The sequence below is a fragment of the Bos indicus genome, chromosome 7 (assembly GCF_029378745.1).
Source record: "Bos indicus isolate NIAB-ARS_2022 breed Sahiwal x Tharparkar chromosome 7, NIAB-ARS_B.indTharparkar_mat_pri_1.0, whole genome shotgun sequence".
In the NCBI taxonomy this organism is placed as follows: Eukaryota; Metazoa; Chordata; class Mammalia; order Artiodactyla; family Bovidae; genus Bos; species Bos indicus.
The window spans coordinates 50,057,904-50,075,846 of record NC_091766.1 but is presented as its reverse complement, the minus strand read 5'-3'; the positions used below and the strand labels follow the sequence as shown (position 1 = coordinate 50,075,846).

Below are 17,943 nucleotides of genomic sequence, written 5' to 3'. Positions count from 1 at the left end.
TTTTCACAACAATCTAACACATTAGTGAAAGCAAGCACGATAGATTCTTGTCATTTGACACATAAGGTCATGACAATTCAGAAAGAAAAAAGAATTTGGCTGATTTTACTGGCTCTCAAAGAAATAGCCGAGTGGATAGCAGAGTTCCAGTGCTCGTGGTCGATGGCCAGTTCTCATCTGAGCGGGCCATGCTGGAGCAGCCCTAGATTTTTCTGCCGTTGTATCCACGTTTAACTTGAAAGAGCCCAGGGGTCCCTGGAGGGGGATGTTTCCAGATTGAAGCCCACAGAGGACATCCCCATACCTCTTATGCCTCCCAAAGACATATTACTCCTAGGCATCTGATGCCATCGCAGAAACCAGGACACTGTGGCATCCATCTCAGCTGGCCCTGGCTCCCCTGAAGCAGAGCAGTCAGACTATACAGAGGGCTCCTTGTGGGTGCTACCCAAGGAGGACGCTGGTACTCTGAGCCCAGGAAGGCTAAGTTTCTAATTATTGGGCAATTAGGTGAGTGGGAACAAATGTTGAGTCAGGCAAGATTTGTCAATAGGTGAAGCATCTTTTCCAGTAGTCACAAATTGGTTGTAGGCTGAATTCCAAATATAGGTATGTTTTGTTTGGCTTTTGTATTTAAAAGTTTGAATGCTTTTAGAGAGGGCATTTTTTCTTTAGCCCTCACTATTATTCCCTGTTGTCTTATAGATGGCCTTCCTCACTCATCTCTCTTACTTGCCGGTCTCCCGTGGGCATTTGAGTTGACTTCTACATCTCGGATCAATATTTCTTACTTGCCCTTCTGCCAGTATTCCTCTTGCCCAGGTGTTTGATGGCTTCAGGCTTTCTAGACTCATTTTCTTTTTCCTACCCTACCCGTAACTGTCCTTCTGGGTTTGTGTTTAGGCTTTGAACTTAGCTTTTTCTTGGCCTCTAGTAATACTTGCTGTCACCTTGGACTATATTTGATAGTCTAATTACTGTTCCGGGATTCAAAAGAAGTACTGCTTTATCCAAAGAAATGAAATTTTGAAACAACTTTATTGAGATAAAATTTATATATCATAAAATTCACTCATTTAAAGTGTACAGTGGGAATAATTCTCAAATGTCTTAGGGAACATTGGTAGAATAGATGAGTAGTTTCCAGACTATGGTATTTCATGAACCAGAAAACTTTAAAAGAAAATTCTGGGGACCAAAGGCCAGCTTTTTTACTTTTCTGAGTTAAGGACCTTAACATAGAAACAACCCACTGTCATCCTTCATCATCGTTATCTCATTTTATAAAAGGACGTTTTAACACTAAAAAGATAGAAATGATATAATTTCAGAAAAAAGGACCTCTCTTTATAGTGGACACTTTTAAATTCCTTGTTTCAGGACCGTTGGAATGAATTGTGACAATAAACAAACCACTTCAAAACTCAGCTTTAAAATGATAGTAATTTCTTTTTGTATTGCTCTCTTAGAACTGTAGTAATAGTTCACATTCACATACCCTTCAGATGCCCCAAAATAAAAAATTAAACCAGCCAGGATGTGGAGGAATGGGAACAACAAAATGGAATACAGGCACTAACAAATGAACCAAGTATTACAAATTGACAACATAATCATACTGACTTGGGTAGGGGAGAATGGAACTAAACTAAGTGGCCTTGTGAAATGATACCTTGACTAGATACTGCAAAACTAAAGACAAAGGAGCTGTATGTAAATGTTGTAATCTAGTTTGGTAAATGTGTTTCTGACAGTGGTATGGTTAGTAATTTTGAAATTACTTTGTATGTATACTAGGATTGAACAGTAAATAAAACATTGCAGATAAAAAGAGCCAGTTTTCTTACTGTTGGAGAAAGAAGTTGCAAACAAGGAAAGAGAGGGGAGACAAATGAACCCTGTAGTGTTGATTGAAATCTCAGGTATCAGTATAGTCTGTGGCCATATCACCCTGCATGCGTGCAGTCTTGTCAGAGATACCAGTATAAGCTTGTACTTTTTAATAGTTGTTGTTGTGCTGCCAAGTTGTGTCAGACTCTTCTGCAACCCCTTGAACTGTAGCCCACCAGGCTCTCTGTCCAGGGAATTTTCCAGGCAAGAATACTGGAGTAGGTTGCCATTTCCTTCTTCAGGGAATCTTCCCAACCCAGGAATTGAACCCAGGTCTCCTGCATTGCAGGTGGATTCTTTACCGCTGAGCCACCAGGGAAGCCCACTTTTTAATAGGTCCACAGACAAATAGATATAGAAATATAGATGTGTATCAGTTCAGTTCAGTTGTTGAGTCGTGTCCGACTCTTTGCGACCCCATGAATCGCAGCACGCCAGGCCTCCCTCCCTGTCCATCACCAACTCTCAGAGTTCACTCAGACTCACGTCCATCGAGTCAGTGATGCCATCCAGCCATCTCATCCTCTGTCGTCCCCTTCTCCTGCCCCCAATCCCTCCCAGCATCAGAGTCTTTTCCAGTGAGTCAACTTTTCGCGTGAGGTGGCCAAAGTACTGGAGTTTCAGCTTCAGCATCATTCCTTCCAAAGAAATCCGAGGGCTCATCTCCTTCAGAATGGACTGGTTGGATCTCCTTGCAGTCCAAGGGACTCTCAAGAGTCTTCTCCAACACCACAGTTCAAAAGCATCAATTCTTCAGTGCTCAGCCTTCTTCATCCATCCATACATAACCACAGGAAAAACCATAGCCTTGACTAGACGGACCTTTGTTGACAAAGTAATGTCTTTGCTTTTGAATATGCTATCTAGGTTGGTCATAACTTTCCTTCCAAGGAGTAAGCGTCTTTTAATTTCATGGCTGCAGTCACCATCTGTAGTGATTTTTGAGCCCCCCAAAATAAAGTCTGACACTGTTTCCACTGTTTCCCCATCTATTTCCCATGCAGTGATGGGACCAGATGCCATGATCTTCGTTTTCTGAATGTTGAGCTTTAAGCCAACTTTTTCACTCTCCACTTTCACTTTCATCAAGAGGCTTCTTAGTTCCTCTTCACTTTCTGCCATAAGGGTGGTGTCATCTGCATATCTGAGGTTATTGATATTTCTCCCGGCAATCTTGATTCCAGCTTGTGCTTCTTCCAGCCCAGCGTTTCTCATGATGTACTCTGCATAGAAGTTAAATAAGCAGGGTGACAATATACAGCCTTGACGTACTCCTTTTCCTATTTGCAACCAGTCTGTTGTTCCATGTCCAGTTCTAACTGTTGCTTCCTGACCTGCATACAAATTTCTCAAGAGGCAGGTCAGGTGGTCTGGTATTCCCATCTCTTTCAGAATTTTCCACAGTTTATTGTCACAGTCAAAGGCTTTGGCATAGTCAATAAAGCAGAAATAGATGTTTTTCTGGAACTCTCTTGCTTTTTCCATGATCCAGCGGATGTTTGCAATTTGATGTCTGGTTCCTCTGCCTTTTCTAAAACCAGCTTGAACATCAGGAAGTTCACGGTTCACATATAGCTGAAGCCTGGCTTGGAGAATTTTGAGCATTACTTTACTAGATGTGTATACACATACATAAATTTCTTATCTCTGATTCAAAGACAGAGCCTAGAAGCAATGATAACCTAGTAATAATTAGCACATCTGTTATGCAGATCAGTTCAGTTCAGTCGCTCAGTCGTGTCCGACTCTTTGCGACCCCATGGACTGCAGCACACCAGGCCTCTCTGTCCATCACCAACTCCCGTAGTTTACCCAAACTCATGTCCATTGAGTTGGTGATGCCATCCAGCCATCTCATCCTCTGTCATCACCATATCCTCCTGCCCTTGATCTTTCCCAGCATCAGGGTCTTTTCAAATGAGTCAGCTCTTCGCATCAGGTGGCCAAAGTATTGGAGCTTCAGCTTCAGCATCAGTCCTTCCAATGAATATTCAGGATTGATCTCCTTTAGGATGGACTGGTTGGATCTCTCTGCAGTCCAAGGGACTCTCAAGAGTCTTCTCCAACACCACAGTTCAAAAGTATCAATACTTCGGCGCTCAGCTTTCTTTACAGTCCAACTCTCACATCCATACATGATTACTGGAAAAACCATAGCCTTGACTAGAAGGACCTTTGTTGGCAAAGTATTATGCAGATAGTGGATTCTAAACACTGTTCTTCAATAAAAGACCTAGAACTCCTTGAAAAATGGTTGATTCAAAGGCTGGGGAAAGGAAAATTTAAGATTAACTTGGAGCTTCTTTTGGAGCCAGAAAGTAAGGAAATACTTGAAAAAAGAAAATGATGGACAAAAGGGACTTGTCAAAGGAACACAAGAGTTAACCTGAAGAAGCTCCTAGTTGCCAAAACTGAAATAATTTGAGCAACAAAATAATAATATTGGACTATAACTCATAGAATAAAATATCTTTGAGAACATATTGATAAGATAAATAAGTATATGGAGAAGTGGCAGTTTTTCCTTATAGTGAAATTTCAATTCATAAATGTGTAAGGAAGGGAGTAGAAAATTGCTATTAACTGGGACTCTGTAATAACCTAGAGGGGTGGGAAAGGGTGGGAGGTGGGAGGGAGATTCAAGAGGGAGGGGACATACATACAAATACGGTTAATTCATGGTTACATATGATAGGAATCATACCAATATTGTAAAGCAATCATCAATCAAAAGTAAATAAATATAATTATGAAAAAATTAAATTACAAAAAAAATTGCGCATAGACCATCACCACAGTGATAATTGTTGCAAGTGGATTCCCTTAATTGTGTGCAAAGGTTTGAGGAAAAAGGGGATTTGTATAATCTCAGTGTTTCTCCCATGATTTTCTTTAAACAATTCAGGGGTTTTTAGTATACACACAGTATCATGCAACCATCACCCCATTTTCATCCTCTCCAAAAGAAATAATTCTTATGAGTGGTCATTCCCCACTCCTCCCTTCCTCTAGCCCCTGGCAACCATTAATTTACTGTGTCTGATGATTTTTCTATTCAGTACCTTTCATATGAAAGGAGTCATATAATAATATGACTTTCTGTGTCTGTCTTCTTTCACTTAGTGTAAGGTATTCAAAGTTCATCCATGTTCTACTATATATTAGTATTTCATTCCTTTTTTATTTATTGTGTTTTTTATTGATTTACTTCTTTATTCCAGTTTTATTGAGATACAGCATAATGATCTAAAGTATTTAATTCCTTTTAGTGGATGAATAGTATTCTTCTGAATGGCTAGACTGCATTTTGTTTGTTCATTCCTTAGATTTGATGGACATTTGGGTTGTTTTGCCACATTTTGGCTATTGTAAGTAATGCTGCAATGAACATTCATGTAAAAGTTTTTGTGTGAACATATTTTTTTAGTTCTTTTGTGTATACACTAAGTGCAGAGTTGCTTGGTTCATATGGTAACTCTTTGTTTAACATTTTGAGGAAATGCCAGACTATTTTCTACAGTTTGCCATGATTTTTGTTTACCACAGTGGAAAAGCTCAGTAGAGATGGCTTTTGTTAGTTGATCAAGACCAGTATCACCAGTATAAGACATGTTGACATCATGAACCCTTTGATATGATGTTTTGGGAAGAGCATGACATAATTTCTCTGGTGCTTCTGTCAAGGTGGCATGATTTGAGTTTAATCATGACAAAACCCAAACAATCCTGAATAACTGATTAGTATTTCTTGAGGGTGTCAGGGTCATGAAAGACAAGGGAAGACTGAGGAACTGTTGCCAAGTGCAGGAAATTAGGGAGAAATAACAACCATGGGCCATATGGGATCATAGCACAAAATAGGACCTTAGTTTCCACTAAGTTTCCACTTAGTTTCCACACTGTTAAGGTTTGAAAAGGATCTTTAGTTTGATTACTAGTATTAGTTTCCCAGTAGTTGTCTATGGCTATGTAAAATATTAACACTGGGAAAAGTCGTGTGAGTGATGTATGGAAACTCTCTATATTAATATTCTTATAAGTTCTGTGTAAGTTTTTCCAGTGATCATGTATGGATGTGAGAGTTGGACTGTGAAGAAAGCTGAGCGCCGAAGAATTGATGCTTTTGAACTGTGGTGTTGGAGAAGACTCTTGAGAGTCCCTTGGACTGCAAGGAGATCCAACCAGTCCATTCTAAAGAAGATCATTCCTGAGTGTTCATTGGAAGGACTGATGCTGAAGCTGAAACTCCAATACTTTGGCCACCTCATACGAAGAGTTGACTCATTGGAAAATACCCTGATGCTGGGAGGGATTGGGGGCAGGAGGAGAAGGGGACGACAGAGGGTGAGATGGCTGGATGGCATCATCGACTCGATGGACATGAGTTTGGGTAAACTCCGGGAGTTGGTGATGGACAGGAAGGCCTGGCGTGCTGCGATTCATGAGGTCACAAAGAGTCGGACGCGACTGAGCTACTGAACTGAACTGAAGTTTAAAAGTAATTCAAAGTAAAAGGTTTTAAAAAGATATCCAGTCATTTATTCTTGCTCACATGTCTGCAGATGGGCTAGACTTGGCTGACCATGGTTGGGCTCAGCTCCAGTCTGCAATTTGGGTCCACATCTGCTCCATGGGTCTCTCATCCCTCTTGGACCAGAATGCTTGTAGAGCATGTTCTTCTCACAGTGATACACAATTCTGAGAGAAGCCAAACACACAAACACATTTCAAACCTCTGTGGCACATTTGCTAACATCCTGCTGACTAAAGCATGTCATAGGCCAAGTCCAAAGTCAAAGGGTGAGAAACTACTCCTAGTAGGAGGGACTGTGAGGTCACACAGCACAGGGGGTGGATGGAACAGAACTGGTAACAGTGATACAATCTACCACTCATATTTTTCCCCCTCAGGGAGCTAATGTTAGGGAAACAGACACTGCAGGCTTTGCAGGCCTTTTTGCCTTTCTGGGTTCCTGTCTTATTTTCTGATTATCCCCTTCTCCTCTACCTCCCAGTCCTTAAGTGTATCTTGTGACTTTTTGGCTCTGCTCCGTTCTTCTCCAGTATTCCGCTCCCTTCACAGAGGCTCTAGAAGGAAGCAGGTTAGATCACACTTTATCTCTAACTTGGCCTTTTTCCCAGTGGGGTGGAAACATTTGAAATACTGGGTTTTCTGTTGCTTCTGCCACTGCTGCTGCGGCTGGTTTCATGTATTTTAAATGAGCGTAACCCATATTTTAAGTTAATGTTATTGTGGTTGCTCTTGCCCCCTGTGGTGGCTTATGTGAAGGGAGTAATTTTGGAATTTTCCCTAAATAAAATAAATTGATTCACATGAGATCCTAATCTCTTCCTTGGCCAGTTTAGCACAGTCTAACTTGTTATTTTCTTGAACTTTTAAAGTCATGTACTTTTTCTCTTTTTTATTTCTACTTTTGATCAAAAGTCTGAAAATTCAAGGTATTATTATTGTTACTATTATTCTTACTGGTATTAGTATAAATTACTACTAAAAATAACTATCAACATGACTACTGATTATTATGAATCTACTTGCCCTAGTAAAAATCTTTGTTGTCATTTCCTTATACTACTAGATAACTCTAGGATTTTCTCACTTCCATTTTTAATTTTTCACTTAACAAATAGTTACTGAGGATATGCCATATGCTTGGATATGTGATAGACCCTGAGAATAAAATGGTGAGCATTTTTATTAGCCAGATAAATAAAAAACTTAAGATATAACTATTGATTGTGATAAATGTGATTGAGTAAAAGGGTCATGGTAAAGAGTTCCCTGGTGGTCCAATAGTTAGGATTCAGTGGTTTCACTGCTGTAGCCCTGGGTTTAATTCCTGGTGGGAGAACTAAGCTCCCTCAAGCTGCCTAAGAACTAAGATCTGTCAAGTGTGGTCAAAAAAAGAAAAAGAAAAATGGTCATGGTGTTGTGAAAGCCTTTGGGGGGCAGCCAGATCTGGTCTGGGGAAATACAGGATGCCTCTCAGCTTCTCAGATGGGATTGGAAGAATGAAGAGATGGAGGCTGGGGTTGGAAGGAGTGTTCTGGGTAAAGGGAACAGCAGGTGAAATGCCCTGTGGTAGGAGGAAGCATGGTTCCTTTTGTGGAATGGAAAAAGGCCATTGTGGCCTAGAGCATGGGGAATGAGTAGTGGACAGGTTTGAAGAGGCAGGCAATGGCTAGATACTAAACAGGGCCTTGTTGACCAGTGTGAGGATTTTCATCCATAAGAACTGTAGGAAGTCACTAAAAGGTTTGAGGTGGGGGAATGACATCATCAGATTTGTATTTTGGAAAAAAAAAAATCATTCATTGTAAAGAGTAGTTTGATTAGGAGGTAATTATAGTTAGTAGAGGGCAGTTGGAAAGCTTTGGGAGTATCTGGAAGAGAGATGGTGATGGTTCTAAGGGCAGTGGTGGGGAAGACAGAGAGAAGGATGTAAATTCAAGAGAGACATGGCAGGAAAAACATGAGATTTGGGAGATTGATTGGATATGGGAAATGTAAAGTAGAGAGAATATCAAAGATGATCTGCTTAGCTTCATACATTTGGAGATGGGATTTTTTTGTTTGTTTGTCGTGCATGGCTTTGGGATCTCAATTGAAGACCAGGGGTTGAACCTGGGGCCACAGCAGTGAAAGCACCAAATCCTAACTGCTAGACCACCAGGGAACTTCCTTAAAGATGGGGTTAATATTAAAGAAGTTACCTCTTAGCCCATGGTCATAGGAATAGAATAGAAGTTATTAGTTTTTTGTTGTTTTTGCCAGGATTTGGCCTCCTCTCTTCGAAGAACCAACTTCCTCAGCCATTACTTTTATTTTCCTACCCCAAACTGGGCTTTAAGTAGTGCTTCAAGCTATCAGCCTCCACAGTCCTTCCAGTTCTTCTGGCCTCTTCTGTTCCTTGCCTCTTGAATGCATCCTGTCAGTTTCTGAGTCTGAATCTTTGCATGAAGGACTCCATCTATTTGGGATTCACTTTTTCCCCAGTCTGAGTCTCACTTCTTATGTCATTTAACACCTGACTTAACCTTATTCAGGGAGCCTCTGCAGAGAAAGGTTTTCCCGTTCTACTTGAACATACCTTTTTAAAAAAATCTTGAAGCCTTATGGATGGATTTGAGGTTAGAAGTGGATCATCACACACATACACTTATGTACTCAACTTGGCTTTTAATTTTTAGTCTAAGGTAAAGAAACTCCCTGCTGAAGTGTGATGGCAGGAACAGAAAACAGTTGTCTTGGCCTGGTGATTCCTTGGCTCCTTGGTTCTCTGATGGAGGCACAGTGGTTGGTGTAGCTTGTAGTTCACTATCATCTTCCCAGAATTGAGAAAACTTGAATTCTTGTTACATCATTGCTCTTTTACGCTCAGGATTTACCTGAACATTCCGAGAGAACTTGTGCTGTATGCTTCCCTTGAAAGAATTTTTCATGTTGCAGTGTCGCTCCAAGTACCATATACCTCATAAGCCTTCTCTGTCTTCATCGCTTCTAGGTCAGGCTGTTCCTGCAGGATCCCACGTGCGGCTGAATCTCCAGACTGGGGCAAGGGAAGTGAAACTCCACGATGAGGACAAGTTTCAAACTAATTTGAAAGGGTTGAAAAAAGGCAAAAGGTACAGTGTCAAGCCTGGGACTAGGAGACTGACAGCATTGACCCTATAATGCTGAAAGTAATGACAATGTATTGTTCCTTTTTTAAAATTAATTTTTAAATTGGAGTATAATTGCTTTACAGTGTTGTTAGTTTTTGCTGTACATCTGCTTGAATCAGCTGTATGTGTATATGTATCCCCTCCTTCTTGAGCCTCCCACTCACCCTCCACTCCCATCCCACCGCTGTAGGTCGCCACAGAGCACCTGGCTGAGCTCCCTGTGCCGCACAGCAGCTTCCCACTAGTTATCTGTTTTATACATGGTGATGTATATATGTCAGTGCTACTCTCTCAATTCGTCCCACCCTCTCCTTCCCACCCTGTGACCATTCTTTACATCTGTATCTCTAGCCCTTCCATGCAGATAGGTTCATCAGTTCCACTTAATGTATTATTTCTTGCCCAAATACATGTGGATTTAAAATTTTTTGAAATTTAATAGCTTAGAGTTTATGATAAATATTTCAGGGTTTTATGGATGTTTATTTCTATGGTCTTTGGAAAGAAATAGTTTGCAAAGCAAACTGATACTTTAAAAAAAGGCTGTAGGGGAATGCTTAACCTGCTTTAAAAATGAAGTCTTTTTTCCCAGTACTTTAAGAGCACCCATTTGAATCCCAACAATTAATGCGCTGATTCCAGATGAGTCATCTATTCATTAAAACAGGCCTGTTAGGCCTTCTGCTTTACAGTAATACTTCCTTGGTGGATAATAAAATTGCATTTTAAAGTCTTTAATTCAGAGTAACTTTTCGTCTTAAAACAGGCTTTCTTATAGTATAAAAGTTCTCCAGTGGTAAGAATTGCCTACTTTGTAATAATCAGTTTAGTTGATTTACCTTTGGGCAATTCATAGTCTCTATTTTTATGTTTTTTTTTTTTTTTCTTTTTGACTTAAAAGTTTTCTTTGCTTGCTATTTCCTGTGTAAGGGAGGAGGAGGCTGAGGCATGGGGTTATAGGGGCTGTTGGAATTGTGCAGTTTGAAAGGTCAGTATAAATACCAACCATAAAGTTTCTAACACAAGGACCAGTAAATTATGGCCTGCTGCAAAATATTGGGGCTAATCCCTGTTTTTGTATGACCCACAAGTTATGTGGTTGTTAATGGTGTTTTATGGTCGAAAAAAAAATAATATTTCATGACTGAATAAAATTATGTGAAATTTGGATTTCAGCGTCCATACTTAAAGTTTTATTGGAATATAACCATGTTCCTTCATTTATGTATTGTCCATGGCTGATTTCCTGCTGCACTGGCAGAGTTGAGTAGTTGGGAAAATCGTCCCATAAGGCCCACAATATTATCTGGTTATTACAAATAGTTTCCTGTCCCTGTTCTAATATGGCCATGTCTCGTTTTATTGTGCCTCACTTTGTTGCACTTCTCAGATACTGCATTTTTCACAAATTGAAGATTTGTGGTAACCCTATGTTGAGCAAGTCTATTGCTACCATTTTCCAACAGCATTTGCTCACTTCATGTCTTTGTGTCACATTTTGGTAATTCTTCAATTATTCAAATATTTCAAACTTTTTCATTAATATTATATTTGTTATGGTGATCTATGATTAGTTCTTTGATTAGATCTTTGATGTAACTATTGTAATTGGTTTTTTGGCTTATATTGTTTTTGTCATGTATTTTTTAATTAAGGTATATACTTGTTTTTTTAGACATAATGCTGTTGCACACTTAATAGACTATAGTGTAAACATAGCTTCTATGCACCAAAAAACTGATGTGACTTACTTTATTGCAATATTTACTTTATTGTGATGGTCTGTAACCAGTCCCTTAATATTTCTGAGATATGCCTGTTCATGTAAGTATTGGGAATCAATCATGGATTGAGCAAGGTTAGTGTTACTCAGTCCTTGGATTTTTATTATTTTAGCAATATATTGAAGTTAGAGATGAGGCAGAAGGGGACCTGGCAAAAGGTCATCCATCCTGTCCATGTGGCACTCACAAGATCACAAAATAGCTTATTCAGATTTGGGCATTTTTCACTATCAGAAAATTCTATTTTGTATTATGATCTGTAAAATAAGGAGCTATTTGTCGTCCTTATAGTCACCTCAAACTGGGACGGATCTTTATTTTTCCCTGCCTCTCCAGATGGGCATGTACCTGGAGTAACACAGATTATATGATGATTACTTTCTCAGAACCATCAAAGAAAGAATCAAATCTCATTGTTGTAACCCCTGTCAATATCCCTCCATTTCTAGCATGCATATACATCTTTCAGTGTCTCAAAGTATTTAGGGAGAGTGTCTCAAAGTATTTAGAAAGTCTTTTCTCACATCTAAGCCAAGTATTATTTTTGAGTAAAAAACCTATTTTTTCCCTGGTTTAAGAATATTGAGTTAGGAACTTGGGAAGTTTGGTGCTTTTTTATTAATATTTGTTGGTTTTAATATTATGAAAAGTAATTTCTCCAATACCTGGCCATACATAGATCATCAGTGAAAGAAAGAAAGAAAGAAAGAAAGAAAGAAAGAAAGAAAGAAAGAAAGAAAGTGACGTCGCTCAGTCGTGTCCAACTCTTTGCGACCCCATGGACTGTAGCCCACCAGGCTCCTCTGTCCATGGGATTTTCCAGGCAAGAGTATTGAATTGGGTTGCCATTTCTTCCCCAAGGGATCTTCCCGACCCAGGGATCAAACCTAGGTCTCCTGCATTGCAGGTAGACGCTTTACCCTCTGAGCCACCAGATCATCAGTAGGAGCATTTACTGCTTCACCTGTTGCTCCTGTCTTTTTAGACTAGAAAGAGAACCATCCATGTGGTCTATAGTAGAGACACCATGAGAGAGGAATATTCATTCCTACTTCTGCCTCTTTACTTTTCTCCTTTGAAATGTTTCTGAGGGCTCTGCCTTGGAATGTCCTCCAGGGTAAGCTGGACATGTCTTCTTCCTTCTCAGTGTTTATAGGTAGCAACAAATCTGTTTGAACAGAAACCCAAAGACATTGACAAGGTGGTTGAGGGTGTTCAGTGCTGTGAGCTCAGTGAGTCTCTGGTGGTGACTTTCTCCTCTTGCAATGAACCTCCTTCTGTGCTCCTTTAATTCCACTTCACAGTGTCTTCCTGCTTCTTCAGTCCTGGAATGGGAACAGAGACCAAAGGGCAGGGCTAATTTTCAAATTGTTACAATATTTTGTTTACTGACTTAACTGTTTTGAGAAACAAGACCCACAGCTTTCCATCAGTCTGTCGAAGAAGTTGGTGATCCTGTGAAGTTAAGGACCACTGGCTAGAGAGATGGGATAGTCCATTCAGCCTAATCCACAGCAGCTTCTCCACTAGTCCTGCTGGGCATGTGACTGGCCACACTGCTACCTAGAGCTACAGTTTCTGTGACATCTAAAGCCCAGAAGAGGTCTCCTTACTCTGACTTGTCCCAGAGGGGTCTCTGGGCACTTGCTGAGTTCAGTGTACAGTTGGCTCTCAACTGGTGTTCCTCTTGCTATTTGTGTATTAGACATTGCCATCTTCATTGGTTTTAGTCTGTATCCCTGTCAACTTCTCCATAGTACTTTTTTTGCCTTGGAACAATCAGCTTTTTGAGTCATCCTCTTACATTTAGAGGACCAAACTGCATCCAAGTTGTTCCATATTGGGTTGTGTATTTGTTTGTGTGTGTTTAATTGCTAAGTCCTGTCTGACTCTTTGTGAGCCCATGGACTCAAGCCCTCCAGACTCCTCTGTCCATGGATTTTTCCAGGCAAGAATGCTGGAGTGGGTTGCCATTTCCTCCTCCAGGAGATTTTCTTGACCCAGGGATTGAACCTGCGTCTCCTGTGTCTCTGTATTGACAGGTGGATTCTTAACCATTGAGCCATGTAGGAAGCCCTGTTGAGAGCATTTACCACAGTATCATATGGTATAATAGTTAAGGGAGTGGGCCATGGATAGGACCATTTACTTATTCCACCATTCATTTCACAAAAGACCTATTGAGTGCCTGTGTGCCAGGCATTGGGGATACAGTAGTAAATAAAACAGACAAGACTCTAGCTTTATTGAGGCTGGCAAGCAGGAAAAGAGAAATAAGTATGCAAGTAAGGTAATTATAGATTATAATAAATACTAGGGAAGAAATGAGGTGATAAATCCCTGATGGAGGCTATTGGATTGGCCCAAAAGTTCATTCAGGTTTTTCTGTACCATCTTGTGAATAACCCAACAACCTTTTTGGGCAACCCAATAGAAAGGACGGTTTGAGAAGACCTTGTCAAAGCCTGAGACCTGAAGGATAAGGGGCACTTAGTCATGCAAGAGGTTAATTTTATAGGGTTAGAGTTAGAGCAATTCAGTCAGAAGAAACAAGAAGAGTTCCTGGCTTTGTTAAGGAAAGGGCTTTGTCAAGTTCAAGAAAAAGGAAAATGATCAGGGTGATTAATGGGTAGGAGAAGGAAGAAGACTAATATGAGATGAGATTGGAAAGGTATGAGGGGCCTAATCATGTGGAATTTTGAGGAGCATGTTGAATGTTCTTCATTTAAGTAGAATTGTAATGGTGAGCCATTGGAGGATTTTGGGTAGGAGAATTATTTAATGTAATTTAGCAAGATCATTATATTTGCTATGTATACCGAGGATAGATTGAAGGTGGACAAGAGATGAACAGAGACAATTGGAATGTCATTTAAGTGGGTGAGGTGGTTTAGTCTGTGGTGTGTAACAAAGAGTGGATGAATTGGAGATTTAATTTGGAGGCAGCAGCAATAGCTTTACAATTTAGGGGTTGGAAAAAGGGGAGTAGGGGTTCAGGTAAAGCCTCATTTGGGATTTGCATAACCAGGTACTGGAAGGTACTATTTATTGAAATAGAAAAGATTGAGAGGGGGACACATTTATGGAGAGAACTGTCAAGACCTATGGTTTAGGTGTAATAAGTCTCAGGTGGCTGTTAAAGATCCAAGATGTATCAGTAGTTGTACAGGAGTCTGGCTGGTACTCAGGGAAGGGTTTGGGTCAAAGATGTAATTTTAGGCATCACTGCCTGATAGATATTTTGAATTATCTAGGGGAGAGTGTTAGTCGCTCAGTTGTGTCTGACTCTTTGTGACCCATGGACTAGAGCTCACCAGGCTCTTCTGTCCAGGGAATTCTCCAGGCAAGAATACTAGAGGGGCTTCCCTGGTGGCTCAGACAGTAAAGAATCTGCCTGCAATGCAGGAGACCCAGGTTCGATCCCTGGGTTGGGAAGATCCCTTGGAGAAGGGAATGGCAACCCACTCCAGTATTCTTGCCTGGAGAATTCCTTGGATAGAGGAGTGTGGTGGGCTACAGTCCATGGGGTCACAAAGAGTTGGACATGACTGAGACACGCGCGCGCACACACACACACACACGGAGAATGTAGAGATAGAGAAAAGATTGTTCAAGATTGAACTCTGAGGTGTTGCAGCATATAGGATTCAGGTAAGAGATAAGGAACCAGCAAGAAGAGTTAGAGAAGGAGCAAGGAAGAGGAAAAATCCCAGAGAATGTGGCAACAAAAAGCCAGGAAAGGAGAGTGTTTCAAGGAGGGAGGGGTGAACTGTGTAAATGCTGCTGGGTGGTTGAGGAACAGGCACTAGTGAAGAATCCATTGGATTTGACCATTGATTATTGGTAATTTTGATGAGAAGTTTTAGTGGAGTTTTGGGAACAAAATCCAGGTTGATGCATATGGCAATCTAGCATTCAAGGAGGTATGGATAGTGAATGAAAACAATGTGTTCATAAAGTTTTACTTAATCTGAACAGAAGCAGAGAAATGGCATGATAATTAGAGATTGTGGAGTCAAAGGGGTGTTGGTATGCTGATGGGAATACTCCAACCAAAGGAAAAGCTGATGATGCAGGCAGGTGGGAGTGTGGTATAATTTTGGGAGTTAAAGGTTTTGAAAAGGCAAGTGGGATCTCTACCCTAAGTGCAACAGGGGCAGGAACACTGTCATCCTTTTTAATAGTAGGGAAAGCAGAAAATGTAGATTTAGGTGCAGGTTGGTATATAGACAGGGATGCCTGACGTGCTGCAGTTCATGGGATCGCAAAGAGTCGGACACGACTGAGCAACTGAACTGAACTGGTATATAGAATGGATGATGGGAAGATGAATGAGTTATTGATGATAACATCTGTTTTTCTTAGTGAAGAATAAAATGAGAATACCAGCTGAGGATAGTTGTACATGTGCCTGTGCGCATGCAGGCACACATGTACATTTGTGTGTGTGTAGCTGGGGCTACAAGTACTCTTGCCTGGAAAATCCCATGGACGGAGGTGCAGTCCATGGGGTCTCGAAGAGTCGGGCACGACTGAGCGACTTCACTTTCACTTTTCACTTTCATGCATTGGAGAAGGAAATGACAACCCACTCCAGTGTTCTTGCCTGGAGAATTGCAGGGACGGGGGAATCTTGTGGGCTTCCGTCTATCGGGTCGCACAGAGTCAGACACAACTGAAGTGACTTAGCAGCAGTAGCAGCAGCTAGGGCTAAGAGTGGGTGATTATGGATGGCTTGGGAGAGTGGGACTTTATACAGTAAATAGAGATGTAGTAGACACGATGGGGTTAATCCTAAGTCTTGGAGAAAGGAGGAGAGAATCTGCTCCTTACAGCCTTGTACATATACCATGAGGAAACTATAATCGAAAAAGACACATGTACCCCAATGTTTATTGCAGCACTATTCACAATAGCTCAGACACAGAAGCAACCTAGATGTCTGTAGACGAATAGATAAAGAAGTTGTGATACTTATATACTATAGAATATTACTCAGCCATAAAAGGAACACGTACAGTTCTAATGAGATGGAGGAACCTAGAACCTATTATACAGAGTGAAGTAAGTCGGAGAAAAACGTCATATGTTAATACATATAATGTGGAATCTAGAAAAATGGTACTGATGAACCTATTAGCAGGGCAGCAGTGGAGATGCAGACATTAGAGAACAGGCCTGTTGACACAGTGGGGGTTGCAGAGGTTGGGATGAATTGAGAGAGAGGCATTGAAATATATACATAACCACATGTAAAATAGATAGCCAGTGAGAATTTGCTGTATGATGCAGGGAGCTCAAACCTCGTGCTCTGTGACAACCTAGAGAGGTGGGATGGGGTGGGATGTGGGAGGGAGGTTCAGAGGGAGAGGACATAGTGTACCTATGGCTGGAAAAAACCAACACAATATTACAAAGCAATTATTCTCCAATTAAAAATAAATAAATTTAAAAAGTTATAGCCCTAAATACTTCACACCCTCTTCAGAGTAAGGATCAAGGCAGTGGCATTCTCTTGCGGCTAGCAGTGGGTGATTCTCTGACAGGAGAGGTGTTGTCTGTCCTATTTGGTAGGACTGTGGTAATGATTTGAATGAAATACTAGTTTTAAAGGATTGACACAGAGCCTGACACATGGTTAAGTGCTCTGTAAATGGGAATTATTAACTAATATTATTTAGTTTAGGAGGATTGGAGTTTAAAGAAGTCAAGTGTTTTTCTGAGGGCTCTATAAGGGGTCCCTGAGATGAATCAAAGACAGACCCTCTCATGAGAGCTGAGGCTGGCTAGGATCTTGGGCCATAAGACTGAGGTACTCATCTTACCTGGAACAGAGAGAGTGGTCCACTAGCCCCTTCTTCCCCGATCTCTGCTGTATCCCCAGGGATACCTGGACCACCCTCTCCCCACACTGCCAGCCGGACAGTCTTGCCATGCACAGTCCACATTCCACACTTCCCTTTGTCTGTATGTATCACTGTTCCTTACCTCTGTTCACTGAACTGAAATGAGTGCTGGTGGCAAAACCTGCCTTCCACCCCGCTGCCCCACAAATGCCTTCTCTCCAGTCAAGATGAATTGTGGCTTGGATTAGCTCCAGGACTGTTTCTGAAGATACCACTCTAGTCTCTGCCAGCTTCCTGACATTATGTCCACCTTGGTTCCTTTCGTCCCTCTCCTTGGAGGCTGGCCTTGGTTTTAGTTCTTCATATCTCAAACCCATTCCTTTGTCAGGTTGACTCGTACTCCCTGCACATAGTCTGTGCTCAGGGGTTTGTCTTAAAGGTATGAATTTATTCAGCCTGTTTTTGTAAAGATAGATTGGCTTGTCAAATCAGGTTAGGCACACACTTGGGCGGGAGAAGATTTTATATATACGGTACATGTTATGTCCTCTGTCTGTGCCCCATTGTCCCCCAGAAGGTCTTACTCTGGCACCTGCTGAGAGAGCAGCATTGCACAGACATTGCAGACTTGCTTCTGCCTGAGTAACTGGCAGAGAGCTCTCTGTCCACAGTGGGCTTCTGTCAGCCCCATGCCATTTTCTCCTCTTTTATGAAGTGACCCCATCTTTAGCTCTTTCCTC

General features: G+C 41.0%; 1 protein-coding gene across 4 annotated transcripts in view; it reads left to right on the top strand.

The window, feature by feature from the left end:
• SIL1 (SIL1 nucleotide exchange factor) overlaps positions 1–17,943 on the top strand; it is a 256,480-nt gene that overhangs the window by 136,769 nt on the left and 101,768 nt on the right. For all 4 annotated transcript variants that reach the window (XM_070792059.1, XM_070792060.1, XM_019963505.2 and 1 more), the window contains exon 4: positions 9,414–9,534. In XM_070792059.1, the coding sequence (XP_070648160.1) occupies positions 9,414–9,534 (121 nt within the window). The remainder of the gene's footprint in view (positions 1–9,413; positions 9,535–17,943) is intronic.